This window comes from Astatotilapia calliptera, chromosome 19 (assembly GCF_964374335.1).
Source record: "Astatotilapia calliptera chromosome 19, fAstCal68.1, whole genome shotgun sequence".
Classification (NCBI taxonomy): domain Eukaryota; kingdom Metazoa; phylum Chordata; class Actinopteri; order Cichliformes; family Cichlidae; genus Astatotilapia; species Astatotilapia calliptera.
The window spans coordinates 16,840,198-16,858,807 of NC_137440.1; the positions used below are offsets into that span (position 1 = coordinate 16,840,198).

At 40.2% G+C, this 18,610-nt stretch overlaps 1 protein-coding gene across 1 annotated transcript; it reads right to left on the reverse strand.

The window, feature by feature from the left end:
* wdr43 (WD repeat domain 43) lies at positions 1-18,217 on the reverse strand. Its single transcript, XM_026151663.2, has 18 exons — positions 17,930-18,217; positions 16,897-17,031; positions 16,580-16,701; positions 14,486-14,606; positions 14,174-14,292; positions 13,961-14,063; positions 13,607-13,671; positions 11,884-12,043; positions 9,710-9,796; positions 9,432-9,557; positions 7,717-7,863; positions 7,365-7,451; positions 6,965-6,996; positions 6,296-6,359; positions 5,714-5,827; positions 3,864-3,933; positions 1,271-1,329; positions 1-1,011 (listed from the first exon to the last, which is right to left on the reverse strand). The coding sequence occupies exons 1-18, from the start codon at positions 18,134-18,136 to the stop codon at positions 877-879; spliced, it is 1,953 nt and encodes a 650-aa protein (XP_026007448.2). The 5' UTR covers positions 18,137-18,217; the 3' UTR covers positions 1-876.
* Positions 18,218-18,610: the final 393 nt, after the last annotated feature.

Genomic DNA, 18,610 nt, shown 5'->3' on the forward strand with positions numbered 1-18,610 from the left:
CACTTTGAAAACCCATTTATTCACCCACTCGAGCAAAGTTCACAATTTCTTGTCCTCTGTTGCCCCTGTCACTATGGGTGGTAGGCAGTGGACATAAAGACATGTCCTGATATTAAACACAAAAAGAACACATTTAAAAACGAGAAGGCTGCAAATCTGAAACAAATCTGAAGGCGGTAAAAAAACAAAAAAGAAAAAATAAACAGCATTTAGGAGACTTTACAGGAGTTCATTTAATCCCAAGGTTTTCTGGGGGTGGCTGTAGAGGGAAGAGCTCATACAAACACTTCACTGTACATACAGATTTACATTGCGGGGGACATGATGTATGGTCCTGCCTGGCAATGCCACCTCTGGTATGCTGCACAAACACAGACCCCGGGATGGGGGGAGCTACATCCAAACTCCACTCCTGCTCCGTGTTTGCATTTCTGCAGGTGTTTCAAATAGCCTACAGAGTTGAGTTAAAATAAACCGATCGCACAGTGCTGTAAATGAAAAGTTGAACATGCATACTTATACCATTTTAACATTATGACATCAAATTTGGAATGCAGGTTCAAGAACGTAGGTCAACTAAACACAACCAAATTAGCCTGGCAGTCAATGCAAACACATCGGGGTGTAAAGTCGGAGTGCAGATGGACGAAATCAGTCGAGGAACTTTCAGTTTTTAGAGACAAGCTCGACAATTCCAAACCCACGGCTGAATCGAGCTGCAGCGAGGCAGGGGGGCCATCTGGCCTCGTTTCAATGTGTCCCTTGATTCTGCAAAATTGCATTCTATTCCAATAATAAAATCAAATGCATGAAAATAAAATGAAAGTATATGTAACTCTTTCAGGTCCGTTTTATGTTTGATTGGTGTTTGTGTTCTCATTCTTCTTCACTCTCGTTTTCATGCTCCATATCCTCCTCGCCGTTTGCTTTGGATTCTGTTCTGCTGCCGGGATCCTCGTCTTCCGATTCCTCCTGGTTGTCTTCTGTCATCGCCTCATCCTCCTCCCAGTGCTGAGGACACAAATATAAGACTTCAGCTTAACTCAGAAATGGACAGCCTGACAGCATGAGGGGTACTAATCTACTTGTTTTCCTTCCCAGCACCAGTGTTGCCTAATATCTGCAAAGCTTCTACAAAGTCATAGATGGCACTGGCTGATATTTGTTTGCTGTGTCTCATCAAATTTACACTGCCTTAATGTGCAAAAATAGCACGAGGAAGAGCTGGAAAAACAGTTCATTAAGAATGTAAATTTCTAGTCTAACTTACATCAGAGTCTTCATCGGGAAGACCTTCATCACCAGATGCCTCATCTTCATCAGATGACTCTGAAAAGCGCAGGCAAAGGAAAACAAATCATTCAGCTGACAAAGCCAAACAAGTTTTTATTCCACACAAACACAAACCTTCCACAAAGGTAATAAAGAAAGAAAGGAAGGAAAGAAGGAAGGAAGTGTTTCATGCTTCAGTTCTTTACATTTCATACAGAGTGAAGGAAGGTATTTGCATTTCAACACTACAGCAGGGCCATTTAGTTGTGACAACAATATGAACTTTATGATGCAGGAGTGTTGGAGGTCATTATGATTTGATGGTTCTATCTGTCCCATTATATCAGCCAGCCACTGTCTGCTGCCTGCACACTGACCAGCCAGGCTTGGTTACAGACCTCGCTAAACACTCTGCTGCTATATGTCATAACTGTAAATATGCTTACATGCTGTCCAACAGTAAAACCAGGCAGGAGTAATCACCGTGAATATATGGGACACTGCGAGGGCGACATCATAAAGAGGGTTGCTGCCTCATTTTAAAAAACAAAAATCGATGCTTTTTAAAGCCTCGGTAAGTAAAAATTACAACAGCACAATGTCAACATGGTTACATCAAGTTATATTCAGGATTTTATAAAATAAGCCATTAAATGCTTTTACAGTATGTAAGTGTTCAACAGCGCAAGACAGCATCTGACACTCTCCTGCAATTCACAATGCGATGAGATGCTGCACAGTTACACAGCAAAGTCTGCATTATTGAAGAATTTGATTAATGGTTTCAAATACCTTTGTTTAGCCGTCCATCAAAGGGTTCTCAAATGGGCAGCATACCCGACTTTATCCTCCTATTTGACTCAATTACCATATTTTAAAAGATAAACATTCCGTTTCATGAACTGAAATTAACAACTCAGACCATAAACTGGTCAGAAAAGATATCACTGAGGTCAGATTAAGTAAGATAAAGTTCAAGAGCCATTGTCCCCAGCTGCCCAGAACAAAGGGTTAAGGCAATTCAGTACTGCAGCATTTTTCTTAGCTTCATCCATCTTTTATGTACAGTCTAAAAGGCCAAGTAGTGAGAGAAGCTGGTCAGTTCTTCGGTAATGACGCCAGCTGACATTAAAGAAAGCTCCATTTTACAAACCATGTAAAGAAAAGTGGACACAAATTGAAGTGCACGATCATCCTTGTAACATGCTCTTAGCCAACGGTCTCCAACCCCTGGGCCGTTTGGTACCGGGCCGCGAGAGTTGAGGCTCGGGTGTGAAATGTATGGTTTTCAGGGTTTTTATTGGTTTTTAGCGTTACTTTGTTATCGTTTTTTATCGTTAACTCTGTTTTCCTGGGTCTTTTCACGTGTGTTATGAATAAATCTTATTTTTTTCTGCACCAGTACTAGTTTTATTTTGTTGTATTTATCCGCGACACCTTAAAAGCCGGTCCATGAAAATATTGTCAGGCATAAACCGGTCCGTGGCGCAAAAAAGGTTGGAGACCGCTGCTCTTAGCCATTCTGTGAGCGTGTGTTTGGAGCCAGGGATAAAAAGTTGTTTTTGTTTTGTTTTGTTTTTTTTTTAAAGAGTTTTGCCACTTGTGAAAATGCAGATTTTATGTAACAAAATGACAAATACAATTTTCTAACTGGCAGTGTTATCTGCATCGTGCCTGGGACTAATCAATGTATAATTAATGTTACTCACACAAACAACAATTAACACAATTAGGTAGCAGAGAGATGGCTTAATCATTCCTGTTTCTGACTAGTCTGGCAGTTTAAAGCTTCCTGTCAGATTCCCAAGTTGGACCCATAATAAGCTCAGAGCACAGCATCATTCCTGACACTACGAACAAAGTTCTGCTTCCTGTTCAGCGGCTTCTTTTATGAACTTTTTTTTATTTTATTTGTTCAATGAACCTTCACATCCTGGACCACTGACGAGGATATTGGAACTCAAGGCGCAGGTTAATTATTTCATGAAAGCCAATTTTCTATGTGGCTCAATAAAGCGTTTTATACAGTACGGTAATGAGAAATGAGAGCGAACAGAGCGGGGCCTTGTTGTTCCCTCAAAGGGGAGGATCTGAACGCTGCCGGTCAGGTTGCCAGGCAACAGGAGTCATGTTTCCGTGCAATGCATTGCCAAGAGTGGCTGCATGATGGCCAACGCTGTTTTCATAAATCTTAACCGATTCAGCGCAGTCTTCAGCCAGAGTCCCAGATGAGTTGAGGTGAAATGACAAGATAATGAATGCCAGTCAAAATAATGAGAAGACAATAGTGTAGCAGTGCGGAGACTCAAGCAGGGCATCGATGTGACCTGTTGCACTCCATCACCTTCAAGAAGTCAATCCAGTCAATCACCCATTGAAAATGTACAAGAGATAGAGTACAGGCTGAAAAAACAATGATTATTTTAATACAGCTAGCTACCACACCCTCTGCTCGATGGACTGCATTATTCACAGGTAACAATGATCTGCATGAAATCTGAAGGAACTGATGCCACAAGAGAGGTAAGTTTGAGAGGAGAAAGGTGGGATTGGGGAGGTTAGTGAAACTAAACAGAAGAACAAACACTTACCGTCTTCATAGACCAGCTTAGCTGTGTGGTCAACATCTGAAACCACGTTGCTGCTGTCACTTGTCGCCATCTGGTGGTGAAAGGGAAAACAGTTTTAGATACAGCACAAGACTTTTTTTTTCAACTCAACATTAAAAACATGACTAAAAATACATGGTTGAAACATGTTTTCTTGTTCTATCTGCAAGAAAAATGTTTTTTCACTTAAACAGTTTTCAATATCACATACTTATACAGCATTACTATGTGTGCAGTTTGTAATTACAACTAGACAAAAAAAAGGGGGGGGGTTATTGGTTTTACTAAAGAAACAAAACTAAAAGAACCAAACACACCCAGCACCAGAAACCTACAAACTAAACTCAAATCAGTGTGTGCACATGTTTTTGCCACATTGGGATTTATACCCTTCCATTTCAGCTCATAAAGAAACTGCCATAATGAGCAAACGTCATCTTATTACTGAAAGTGTACACTGCCAGAGTGCTCATTATATACTTTCAGGAGCTATTATGGATACAAATAGCATAAACTGTTCTGGTGTATCCAAGATCAGACTGCTTGATTGGCTGTGTCTGAGAGAAATGTCACACTGCTATGGATATATTTATCTCAACTATATGCAACCTATTCTTATACTACCTTACAGTTGGCTGATTATTTACTAGACTGTGAAAAATAGCCTTAAAGGATGCAATTTTTTCATATCTGCATAAAATTGTACATGCATAGTGTGACATCTGTTTGTTACAGTGTAGTTACACAGTCTAATCTGTCTGCTTTCTTATCTTGTTTGGGTAATTTAAGTTCTGGGATTTTTGGTTTGCATTTAAGGCTGCTGTGGCAAAATAATTTCTCCTGAGGGATAAATAGAGCATCTTTCACGATCAAACGCTGAACAATACAAAGCCGAGTTCAGTTTTACAAAACCGATCACCTGGAGCTCTCAAAGCAGTCACCAAATGTTTAGAAACAACATTCAAACTTTTCTGCCTGCGTCTTCACAGCCTCACAGCTCCCAGGTGTGTACGAGCAGAAGTGGGGAGAAGACAATGACATGCGTTCTTTGTGTGATAAAGAAAGCTCCTGTGAAGTCAGACTGTCGTCCTCAAACACTGATTTGAATGATGCGTCGCATTTCTAATGTATGTATAAGGAAAGACCCTTTGTTTTGGACAGCCTAGTCTCCATTTTATCATGTCATTTTTGTTACTACAGTTACATGTTTCCAATGTTTAAAGCTTCTTTACAAATCTACACACAAATGTTGTGCAGCTACTCAATAATAGGTTGAAACATAACACAATCATTCTGCATACATCGGCACATTTGTTATTTATACACAGCCTATTTAAAGAAGTCTTTCCCTCAAGGAGTAAGCTGTAATATTTACTAGTAAAATGGATCTTCATTATGTACACATTACTGGAAGAACATAATGTAAAACTGACATTGCCTACAGGAGCATAACTGCAGGAAAGGGGGAAAAAAACAACAACACTCCATTCAAACTTTCCTCTCTAAATAAATCTAAACAGAAAAGCATTAGGCTTTTATTGTTTTGACACAATTCACTATATTCATCCTTTACTTGTCCTCAAATACAAACCATGCCTCTATCTCACACCGGATCCTGGATTTGATGTATTTCACAGTTAAACGTCAAACAAGAGTGAGCGGGGAGGACATTCTGCATTTTAAGGGTGCCGCTAAACACAGCAGCTTCGTGAGGGAAGCCATCCAAGTCGTCCCTGACACACGACTCACCCCTCGAACACTCAAAATCCAGTCATTTGAAAATACTTAAAGCTAATGATACTGTGCACAACACTGCATATGTTGGCACTTACCTGTGTCATTAGGAGATAAAGCTTCCCATCCAGCTTTGTTAGCTTGTGGAACATCTTCACTCTGCTCTCAATCATGTGATAAAGGACTCCCAGCTGGGTAACAAGGTCTGGCAGCTGTTGGATACACAGATAGATCAGCTGAAGGTAAAAACATTTCAGCAGACAACAAGAAAGCACCCAAAGTGGCTTCTGCCAAAGCTTTGTCTCCTCTGCTAACCATTCCTTTCAGGTGATATTTACATGAAGCAAGCCAGGCTTCAGCTTACATTTAAAATTATAATGACATTCCAGCTGTTTTGTGGAAGCAGAAGGGTCAACAAAAAGCTAGTTTTCCTCTTGTTTAGAGTGGTATGAACAGCAGGTTGGAAAGCTGAATGTCAATCAAAGCACCTCCTGCTTGTGAGGATATTTTTAGTCAGAGCCACACTGATGGTCAGACAACACGAATCTACATCCCAATATGCATTCATTAAATATGAATGGCTGCTTTCTGGCCTTATGCATCAATAAGCACTGTTGGCGTGTGTCACTACACAAATGACAGTGCAGGAATTAAAGCGAGTGCAGGCAGAGTGAACTCACCGATGCTAGGTATGATGTGTGGTGCATAAGTACAGCCTTGAGCCACCGTACCATTAAGGCTGCCCTGTAAGAAAGAACAAATGTATATGCTGTCAAGCAAAGGGAGCAGGCCAGCTTCATACTCGGAGTGAGGCAGGGACAGTGATTTTTGTTCACCTTTCAGTTAGTTAGCAATTCTTCCACAAGCTCTGTGGGATACTAAGGTTTCACTTGAATATTTTGTTCAGCAGGATAATCAAATGTAAAATGCCAATGTTATGCTATAATCAAAATACTTCAACCTCCATATAACTCTCCCAACAGTTTTCCATAGTTTCATTTAGATGTTTGATAGCAAACACCTTTAATGTATTACACCTTAACTTTAAAATTCACATGGGAGGAATTACTTGTGCATTCTGTGTATTGTAGCACAAAAGCAAAAATGTCTTAAGCTTGTGTTGATCATCTAATGAAATGTTTAATGAGACCAACATAGTTCCAAGATGTTAGCTCACTTCTTAGTTTTGGCCTCATTCTTGCAGCACTCACTATGATGCCATATGCCAGAGGCACGCAGAATAAAAAGCAGCGGTACAAATAACTGCATCAGTGACTAATGTCTGATGTGGACAAACACTGAACTCAAGCTAATTAAATGCCGAGCTGATCCGTCAAGCTTTCACTTACGTAAACGGGTGCCCTTGGAGCCTCTTCGTGAGCTGCAGAGGAGATACGGGGTTTATTAAAAACTCCAGTTAACATGAGTTTACTTACAAATCCTGACAACAGGACAAAACATAGATGCAGGTTAATGTAGCTTTGTAGTAGGAATGGGAAGTTCAAGACTCTTAGCTCTTAGATGCTACGGCACAAAGATTAAAAAACAAACAAACTGAGAGCCAAAAACTTCTAATATGCCACACAGGTTGTGCAACATTTGTCTAGTTTTTGTATTTTGATTGTGGAGCCTAATATGTTGGTGCTGATATAAATGTTAAAAAGTTGATGAAAGCTGAAAAATCCTGACCATCCCATCCCTTCACAGGAACACAAAATGTTGCTTTTTGACCATAAAGGGGACACTTACTTCTTCCACTAATGGTAGAACTGCAGAGAGGGGTAACCGAGCCACCGTCTTCTTTATTACCATCTCTTTGCGAGTCTGGAAAACTTTCTTTAGGAGCAAAGGGGGGAAAAGAAGTTTGCACAGAACAAGTTAATGTAAAACCCAAGACGTGCCAGAAGAATTGGCTCCATTTATTTTCACCTCGCATTACTGTGGGAAGTTGATCAAAGTCAACACTTTCACAGATGGTTTCAAAGATTTTTTTGAAAGATGTTTTGGGGATTGATATTGAATTTTATCACCGGAATCAACTGAGATTGTTTTCAACCTCAAAGTTTTAAGCCTTTCATCAGACTCTGTAAGGAGAACTTACGTTCAGGATGCTAGCATCATTGCTCTCCAGGCCCTGCACCAGCAGAACTGCAAAATTGTCTGTCGTTAACGAAGCCGTCCCTTTAGATGCTCCTTTCTCAGAGACTGTAGACAGATCAATTTCACCAAGTCGCTCTGCTATTGACATCTGCAGAGAAGCAGAGTTATCTTTTAGCCAGGGGGGTTGCAAACTTCAAAACAGAGTTTAGTACCAAAACTACATCAAAAACAGAAACATCTATAACACTTAAAATACCACATATGCATAAATTTTAGTGTGATTAATCTTTGAGAGAGTTTCTGAACCTTTCAAATGAATGAACAATGTCGAATGAGGAAGCAAAACTTTAAGAAAAAACAAAGAAACCCTCTACTGCAGAATGATAAATGATCAGATGCAAACAGGCTTTTGAGTGGGTTGGATGAGGATGTATGCACTTTCACTGTAACAATGTCCTTCTCATAATAAATCACCTGGTAACATATGGGCTCAAATTGTGGTCATAAATATTTTGTACTTGTGAATCAGGATTTGTATGTGTAAAAAGAATTTGTGTGTGCGTAAAAAAAAAGATTTGTGTGTGGACTTAGCCAAAAAATACGTGTGAAACGTTGTTTCAAGTACAAATTTTGACACTATTTTTCTTCCTTTCTTCTGATTGGCCAATGTCATGTCAATCACAAATTTAACAATCCAATCAGAGAACAGATGGGTTTGGCTATTGGAGGGGTGCTTTATGGAGCTTCAGGTCCTGAGGGAATAAATGCCCTTTTACATCCCAGCCCAGCGTTTTCCTTCATCACCACGAAGGAAAACAGTCTGTGGTGGTCTGAGTTTTTATTTTTATTGAACATTTGAAGGTTAAAAAAAAAAAAAAAAAAAAAAAAAACCCTCCCACAAACTCTTGTAGAGGACATAAAGTCAGAGATAGAAACGACAAGGAGCAGGTGCATGTAGTACAGGTAGCGCTGCCGCAAAAACCCACAGAGCCCAGCAGCCAGCGCAACAAATTCTGGATCCTTGGCTTTTAGTTAGCAGTTAGCATTAGCAGCACATGCTGCGTCCGATGTGAAAGTACCTTTATGCTGCGTACTGTGACTCACAGCAATGGTCGCGGGTCAGCCCTGACTTTGTGTTAAACTAATCCTAAAGTAATAATGGTATTTCTAACCACTGATATACCACAACTTTATCCTTTCAACAGCTACTGAAAGTTAGGGGACCTAGCTGCTATCGGATATTTATACAGGGATCATCCAGCTTCAAACTGTATTACCCTTCAAGGACCTGCAGTTCAAAAAAGCGCCCCATCGACAGCCAAACCCATCTGTTCTCTGATTGGACAGTTAAATTTGTGATTGACATGACATTGACCAATGTCAAAATTTGTACTTGTAACTTGAAACTTGAGAGCAGAGTTTCACACGTATGTTTTGGCTAAGTCCACACACAAATCTTTTTTATGCACACAAATTCTTTTTACACATACAAATCCTGATTCACAAGTACAAAACTGATTTACAAGTACAAAATATTTATGACCACAATTTGAGCCCATATTAACAGCCTCTCTTGACTGATTGGTGTGTGACTAATCACTGAGCCAACAATGTGGTGGAGACATTTATGCTCATTTAGTCGTTTTGGGGCCGAAGCCAAAAAGCTGTCAGAATCAGAGAGACTGACAGATGCACTCATCCGGAGGCTGAGCCTACCTCTTTGGTGTCTGTGTCTTTTTTCCTCTTCTCTGATCCCTGTGAGGTTCCTTTAAGTGGGGCTTTGTGACCAGGAAGTCCTGGGACCAGCACTTTGCTCTTGGCATTCACAATTGGAGTTTTCACCTGGAAGAAGCAATTTCATAATTTTTTTTTTCACCCTCCACTTCTGTGGCTCGAACTGTTGGGAGTTTATCTAGAGTGCACATGGACTGGCAAATAACCTGTCCAGACCAGTCTTCTTGACATAGTGAAGAAAATGAAGACTTGATTGTTACCTTGGAGACTGTGGTTTCCATGGAAAGGGACAAAGTGGTCTGAACATCCCGGGTCAAACACACATGTCTCTCTGCTGTGTTGATCTCCTGCACAGATGAGAGGAAAGAAGGTTGACAGGTAAGTGTGAGCAAACCTGATGAATATTACGGACAAAAACAACACTGTATTATTTATCAGCTGTACACTGTCAGGCGCTCATCACCTCCAAGTCCTTTTTTCAGACGTGAGATATGCAGTAATCTGTTAAATCAGTGGTCTGTCATTTATATGTTATCTCTTAATTAACAAAATGTGCCAGTGTATGAGGTACATGCTACCGGCAGCCTTATCAGCCTAAAGGACTTATAAACAAAGATAAAAGGCAATTACTTGGATTGTATTAAATCATTTGAACATCACATTTTAGAATGAAATGATAACCAGAGACATGTGTGCACCCGCCTATAATTACATCAAATGGTGATAGCAGCACATGAAATATTAATGAATAACTTATGGACTTCATGTCATGAACAAAAATAAACAATTCTAATCAATAAATCATTTTTTTATTTTAAATGAGGGAACACTGATCATCCAGCTTAATGTTGCCATAACTAATACTTTCATTGGACCCTAGAGCCGGACGAGATGTGCCTTGCTGCCTTTTTGCAAAGTTTACTCCAGCTGTTTGGCCAGCCACACAGATGTTCTCTTTGAAGATGACGGCGTTTGTAATTTGAGCTCACTACTTAAGAATTAACATTCTCTATTTGTAGAAAGACGCAATGAAATTCTGTTTGGAGAGGATCAACCAACAGCAAAGGATAAAAGTAGTTCTAAAAGAAACAAAAAATGGTAATAAGAAAGGCAACTATAAAATCACGACAAAAAGCTCTCTACTGTGCTCCTAAAGAAATTCACCCGGTGAGTGCACAGCCTGATGCAGCTTCCTCAGAGAGAACAGTTGGATGTAAACACACAAATATTTGATAAATGATGAAGAGGTGAAAATCGTGTTATGTAAAGTGTGGATTTTGTGGCCTTTGCAGATCTTAAGGGCACAATGACATATTTAGTCTTAGGGCTATTCAGCATAAGTTTATCTTTCACTACACTACTCTGTGAGACAGTTAACCTCCTCGTCGTTGGACAAATGTGTAGTAAATGTTCAAATGAACCAAATCAGCCCTAGCAGTCTCCTGTTGATGGACAAAGCCCAAATCTGTTTCCACAGGTGCTCCGTTCTTGCGCTGCCAAAGAATTATTGACCAACCCTGTAAGGCTAATGATGCCATGCTTTTCTTGTTCTGAAACTAATCCTAGTGATTGTCTGACCAATGAGAATTTGGCCAATCTTGAGACTACGGCTTTAGAAGGTATAGACACCAAGCTTGACCTACCCATGTCCCTCACATACACTTTATGAAAGTGAAGGACCAAACTTGGAATTAATGAAATGCATCACAGTGCAAATTAGAAACAGAGCTGTCAACATATAATGGTATTTGTAGAGGTTATTGGTCTTAATGGCCCTATTCAAAACAAGCACCGTTTTTAGTGTTAAAGAAACTTTGTTGTAGAGACACTAGGCAGGTACTGACATGTGTGTATCTGTTAATTCTAGTACATGTATTCATACTGATGTAGTCTTTAAAGTAATATTTTAATATAGTTTAATGGGGTCCAATAAGAATGCTACCATGACTCTTGTTCAAGTGATCAAGGTGCTCATTAAAACATGCAGCTCCTATCAGGTTACTGGTAGCCCACGCATGACTGTGGTGTTAATGTGAGCATGAATTCCACTTCAGATGTTTTGCCAGTTTCTGTATAGTGGTTTACGTGTTTGCCTAATAAACGAGAGATCCCCAACTTGATCCTTAGAGGAGACACAAATCTCTTTGGGGCTGTGCCAGGAAGGGCACCCAGTGTAGATTTAAAAAAAAAAAAAGTATCTTTTATTAATTATACTGTACAAGATGATATACCAGGACATCTACTTACTTCATTAAATTTCCCAGATTAAATAAAGACTGTAAATTAGTTGAAATTTTTCCTGTATAAGAGGAAAGAACTGTCCTATTGGCTATTAAAACAAACAAACATAAACACACACAAAAAGAAAACACATGACTGTCCAGGTTACTTATTATATAACATTGTGTATTTCGGTTTCCTTCAGAAGACTCACCACTTTCTCCATTACTGGCTGTAGGTGGCTGCCGTACGCCAGCATCACAGTTCGAGTATCCGCTCCAAGCACCGCTGCTAGCAGTGGGATTGGGATCGGGGACTCCTTTGTGTCTGACATCTGCACCGTACATGATGGTGACAAGGGCTTCTTACAGGGGCTGAGGGGACAAACCAACCATTAGCATAGACAGCATACAAAATTGCTGAACATGTACTTGGTGGTATTTAATATATACAACCTGAAATCCATGTGACATACATTTTAAATTTTGTAGTACTGCGATTAGATTTTTTTGTGAACTCTCCCGACTCATTGAGGGGTGCCAATGACCAACCAATCGTTGGCGTGCTGTCTGACGACGTCACATTTTAGTACCTGCTCAGGTCACTTGGAACCCTGGCCGAGCAGGTACTATTTTAGTACCTGGTACAGGTATTATGACCTAATGGAAAACCCTGAAAACCTTGGCAAGTAGGTACTAATGGAAAAGGGGCTCCTCAGCTACAAATGCACCAATTTTCAGGGTTCTAGACTAATTTTTCAAAAGGATGGCACTGGTGCCACAAAGTCTAGATAAAGTGGAACAGCAGTCTGTTTTCTATTGAAAGGGCCATTTAGGCAGTCTGGCTTGCTTGCTGTAGGATCTCTTTTAGAAGTGGTCCTTTTGAGGGACCTTGAAAAACTGCAGGGTGGAGATTGACGCCGACGGGTGTAATTGAACAATTAGCAACAGAAGTTACACAAAGTCCTCTGTGAGCCAGTCTTCTCTCAAACATCACAACCAATGACTTGGACAACAACAAGCTGCAAGAAAGCAACCGGCTTTTGGAGGGTTACTTGGACACTTAATGTTGAGATTACAGTAAATCCATTCATTGTTGTGCTCGTTTTAGTGAACAATAAAAGCTCTTGTAAAACTGACACCTTGTGGGCTGGTGGATCCTTGATAGATCCTTGAAAGTAAAAGTCAAGTTCATCCACCACGGAGTGACTAACTGCTTTTTTGATGACTATTAGCAGAAAGGGGGCCGAGACAATGTGAGCTCTCCTGTGATGGCCAGAAGGAAAAACTGAACAAATGCATGTATTGTATCGTTTAAGAATTTCTGATCGGAAACATTTAAAACACATCTTTCTAAAGAGTAGAATTTAATGTTTTTTATGCTTAAATTTTGCTTGGCAGCTCTCCAGTTTGCACTATTTGTGCAGTGCAACTCATTCTTCTCTTTATTGCTTTCAGCCAAGGACACTCTGCTACCTGCTCGTGTCAAAACACACATTTATTTATTAATTTTTCATGCTGCCCTTCCGTTTCACCCTGTTCTCTCTTGCTTTCTCTGCATCATTTTGGATCATTTTATTTTTGGCTGTCTCACTTTTACTAGCTTTTTAATCTCAGTGCTAGTGTTAATGCACATGCAAATGTTGGTCTTATTACGCTGCAGTCAGTCCATACTTTCCTGCCTACCCATGGCTCTACTGCAGTCTATGGTTTGATAAATGCAGTCAGGATTTTTTTTTAACCTGTCCACTTTGCATTTGTATAAGATCAAAGATTGTAGGAAGCCACTTGGATGTAATAAACAATGTTATAAACAATGAAAAGTGCAACACAGCCTCTCTTGAGCAGAAGATGAATGCTTATTGCCGAAATATTTCATCCCATTACCCTGCACTGCCGTACATTGTCTTGTATAAAACTAGTGTTTTAGAAACCTACCCATTTAAAAAGTGCTCAAAGAGGTGCAACTGCCCATCCTTACACACCACTGCCAGCCTCACTGCCTGTAAAACACACAAAAAAGCCCAAAATGTTCACACACGAGAACTAACATGAAAAAATATTTAAGAACAAAAGTTCTAACAGAAACGCAGTACAGAAGACACGTTTTAGCAAATGCTTTGAATCATTAAATTCTAAGCGTTTGCTAAAAAAAACGTATGAATATTTTCTCATTTCCTAATTAAGAAAATTATCAACATAGAGCCTACGACTCTGTTTCAAGTTATTATCTTTTACCCTGTTAAAGACCGACTGCAAGTAATTTAACATACAGGAGAAGTAATGCATTACCTCTTCCTTGCTGTTGGATGTAACGAGGTCAATGTGCTGCGGCTCATCCGTCAGTGTGAAGGACACCACTGAGTTCTTGTCTTTTCCATCTTCTCGTACTTGCCTTCAGTAAGATAGCTTTGAATTAAGTCATGCAAATCTGACTGCAGTGCATTTTCATACATGCACTTAATTACACAACATCAAACATACTAAAATCAACTCTGCACTTACCATACACTGAGCAGTCGATCATGGGCAGCACCTGACAGAAAGTAGAGGCCATTGCTGTCAGGGGGTCGTGTGGTGGCAAAGCGCAGGGTCGTCACAGCCGTGGAGTGGCCTGTGAACTTCTGCAAAGAAAAAGACAAAAACAAAAAAAACAGCTGAGTTCAGGTCTAAGTAAAGCACTATTATAACACTATAATACAATACTGACTCTTCTGGAGTGTGACTAACATATCTGCATTAAAACCAAGTTTATTAGGTGACTTATGTCTAATAATAATTTTTTTTTTTTTTTAAAGAATCTGGAATTTAGCTCACCCTGTAAACTTCCTTGGTGTCCAAGTCCCACATCTTTATTATGTGTCCAGCTGACAGCAGCAGTTTACCATCAGGGCTCACACACAAACTGGTCACCGCTGCATGGTCTGCCTTCCACTTACTGTGAGAGAGACGATGACAATTTTAGGTTCACTACTAGCTTTTCCCATAAAACAACTTAATCGGGGCAGGCTTCCATGATATATTAACATCTACCACACACATCTAGTGGCTCATTTTGGCACTCCCCCCTCCATTTCTTAGACTTTTTGTTTTGTAGCTGTCCTCATTCAGCTGCTTCTCCAGAGAGAATCTTGTCCTGCAGTCATACATATTTCAAGTCCCGTATTTAGGACTACATCTTCTAGTTCTCAATCCACTCTGGAGAGCCACTGTGAGCAAGGCCACTAACCAGAACCTGCATGAGGCAGAGTACTGTCATGTGTGAGTATGTGAAGCTCGCTGAAGAGAAGAACAAGACCAACTGCAGTCCAAGGCAGTGAAGCTTGAGCTCATCTGCAGGGTGAAAGACTCATTGGAGAGGCAGCTGACTACATCTCCTAAGTTTAAGTTTTTTTCATGCTTTCTTTTTGATGTCATAGAAACCACATTAAAGCACTTTCCTCTCCTCTTTCCTCGTGATCAGCTTTAAATATCAGCAGCCCATTCAACCTTTTAAAAACAGCAAGAAAAAAACAACAACACCCTTTTCTTATCCCTTAAATCACAAACTGCTCTAGTGAGCACAGAGTGAAAAACCATTTAAGTCTGAATGAAATTGAAGTCTTTTTAAGGTTAGCAAAGATCGATGTGGAAAGCTGGACCTGAATGGCACTTGCACCACTTTGACAACCTTCAGACAGCTGGCCACACAACAACCAAAGTAGAACTCGTTTGGTTGATGCAAGCAGTTAAACGAAATGCTCCACTAACTGCACCAACAAAAAGAAGATAATGACTTGTGAAGTGTGATGTGTGAGAAACACCTTGGTGTTTTCTATCACTGCATTATTCTTTCTCCTACTGAAGTGATGAACCTAAAAAGTTTATGGCCAACAGCATACTATTTACTGGTGCTCTCTCCTAATAACAGCAAGAAACAAACACTCTCCAACCCACTTTGTGCACCTCGAATGGGCTTTACTGAGCATCAAGTGAAGATTCATGGTGGCATTAGTGCTCATGATTGTTGCTGCTGACTGTGCCTGTGTAGCTAATATATCTGTCACCAGACAAGAGGCTTTCATGATGAAATATAGTGATAGTAAATGTCTGATGGTATAACGTTCAATGATGCTGGTGTATTTTAGGCCTTGGTGGGTCTGTGAAAGACAGGCATGCTTAAGCTGGAACCACATTCTTACTTTTCTCACCACCAGTGTTGTTTCTACAGGTAGAAAAACAAGAAAACAATGTCCTTTTGGAAACAGTGCAATTTTAAGAGGTAATATTACAATATACGCTCTATGTGAAGGATAGTTTAGTGTCAAAAATATAAACACTTTAAGAAGGACATGATTTATACCCAGAATGTGACATCCTTTTTGAAAAACAGATTTTCAGGTGTGAACTCTTCAAGTGTTTCTCACAAACAAACTTGCAATGTCACATAGATGTATTTAGAACTTCTCTTAACATTCAAGTGTTTACAGATGTCTTTTTATGCTTCTAAAGTACTGTCTTGTTTAAATGTAGGAAGCACTTCAAGTCCAAATGTGTTAAAGAAGCCTGTGACAGTGAGCATGACACCGTCCACCACCGTGTTGGACTGTTCTTTTCTAACAGTTCTGGCTGCACAAAGACAATTTCTGACAAATACATTACTAGATAACATTGTGTGACTTTAAAGGGATATCTATTAAACAACCTAAAACAGGTTTTTATAAAACAATGGCAACTAATTGTATTATAGCTGAAAAAACTGTGTTGCAGCATGAACAAATAAAGAGAGCCTAAATAGCAAATATCAGAAATAATTTTCAGGCTAACAAACCAGTTTTTAACCAGTTATCATTACAGGAAATGTATTGATCAGTGATTGGTCATTTGTTCTTGGTTTAAACAAACTATCCCAAAGAGAAAGTAGTTACTGACCTTCTTGTCTTGCCAGTCTGCAAGTCCCACTCTACAATGTTTGTGTCATCTGAACCACTGTATAATAAGCTTTCTTCAGGGTGCCACTGGACACAGTTCACTCCTCCACTGTGGGCTCCATCCTGGCACACAAATTGCACAGTTAGCAACTGTAAACAACTAGTCCTATTATATTGGGAAAAAAAAGTGAGTGTAACACTAAAAAAAAATTAACTCTGACAAAAGACAAAAATACAAAGAAAAACATAACATTTTTCATCCTGCATAAGGTTGCAAAGAAGCGATTCTTTGCAAACCATGTAAGGTCCCAAACTTACCAGGGTGCAATGCAATGCTCCCTTTGCTGTACTATAGATGAGCACAGTTCCAGCTGCTGTGCCCATGGCCAACAGGTCTGCCTTCTCCTCCACCTGCACCGCCTCCGATTTCCTCTTCTTCCTCTGAGGCCCCTCCTGACACAAAGCATATTTAAGGTGATGATATTATACATAATGTAAAGCAATTAGAATTAATAGAATTTCTTTCAGGTCCTGGTATCAAGTCAACACTAACATATAATCAAAGCCAGGAATCTGTATGGGGACTGAAAACAGGACCAGTGCATCACTGAATACGGCGGCATTAGTGCCTAGTACTAACGTTCCACATATTAAACCAATTCTACGGCAGCACAGTGACTGCTAAAAGAATAACTGCAAACAATTTCTCGTCTTAATGACATTTAAAAGAATCATAAAACTGAATCCGAGAACAGAAAACTAGTTTTCTAATCTCAGTTATCATCCGTGGATTTAAAACTGCAGTACTTTCAGCGCCCAATTTATGTTTACTTTGGCCTCGTAACAAACTTTTAACAAACTACCCCTCGATAAACTGAGGTACAGCTAGCGGACCCTGCTTCTAGAAGTGTCATGGTGGCACGCTCCGCTGAGCTGATGCTAACTTCAATAACTCGTTAATTCACCATAATAACCATTTAAAAACAAAGAAAAACATCTTTTTTAGTTAAAGTCGCCACTTTCAGAGTTTTTCAGACTAACTTCGCCATAATATACGAAATTAAGACATGTTCGTCATTTGCTTGGACCACCATGTGGGACTAACATGTGCGTTCTTCGCAGCTGTGGAAAACTAGCGAGCTGCTAACGTGGCTCCGCCGCTAACCACGTCTGTCAGCTCCGTAAAGCATTTCAAACGGCAAACGCCAGGGCCTTCCGCGCTGAGTAAAAACTTCACTCTTTGAAAAGTAACACTTCTCTCGATTTAACAACTGCTCCTTTATATCACGTTGTCAAATGCGGCTTTATTCGGGCCTCGCTAGCTGCTGACGCTAACAACAGCCTCACGTACCTTGACTGTCCGGCATGGTCCCCAGGCTATGCACGTACAGGTGGCACTCAGATGAGCTGAAGGCACGTATTCCTGGTGAAGTGTTTTACTATCTGTGTTCCAAATTCGAAGTCTGCCATCCTGGGCACACAGCGCTAAGAACTGTCGTGATTTAGGTGAAAAAACGCAGGGTAGCTGCAGCGAAGAACTGCCACCGTCAGCCGCCATTTCTGAAGCGCTACTTGCGTCTGCGTGCGTGCGCCGTGGTGTACACAACCCACGTGTGGCCCTCTGAGCACATGCGCACTTTGTCCCAGCACCTCCCACTCGCTTCGTATTACGTTCTTCTTTGGGTTTTCCCGGCAGCAGGTAACATTTCAGGTTGCGTTACTGCCTCCTAGTCGTCAATAACTAACTGTTCACACTTTATGATTTCTTACAGTGCAGCAATTAGCCCGAAAAAACACTTCTCATCAGCCGAGTCTCCACAGTCAAGTAGACCTTTAACCCTGTTCTTATCGACCTAATCTTTGCAGCTAACCACTGCTCTGTTCAACAGTCATTTCTCTTGCCAAATATCAGTGCAAGAGCCAGCAATAGTCAGGATCTATCCGCTAGAATTCCTTGCTGTTTCGTGTCGGTTTCCTGTTTCCTCTTACTACTCTTTATTTTGTATTTCATGTGTCTTAGTGGTACTAATCA

Excerpts from the sequence above, each read along its gene's own strand:
- wdr43 (XM_026151663.2), bottom strand. The coding sequence starts at position 18,136 with ATGGCGGCTGACGGTGGCAGTTCTTCGCTGCAGCTACCCTGCGTTTTT. Across the intron at positions 14,064-14,173 it reads GATCGACTGCTCAGTGTATG|GCAAGTACGAGAAGATGGAA; the intron begins GTAAGTGCAGAG and ends ATCTTACTGAAG. Across the intron at positions 3,934-5,713 it reads TTTATCTCCTAATGACACAG|ATGGCGACAAGTGACAGCAG; the intron begins GTAAGTGCCAAC and ends TTTCACCACCAG.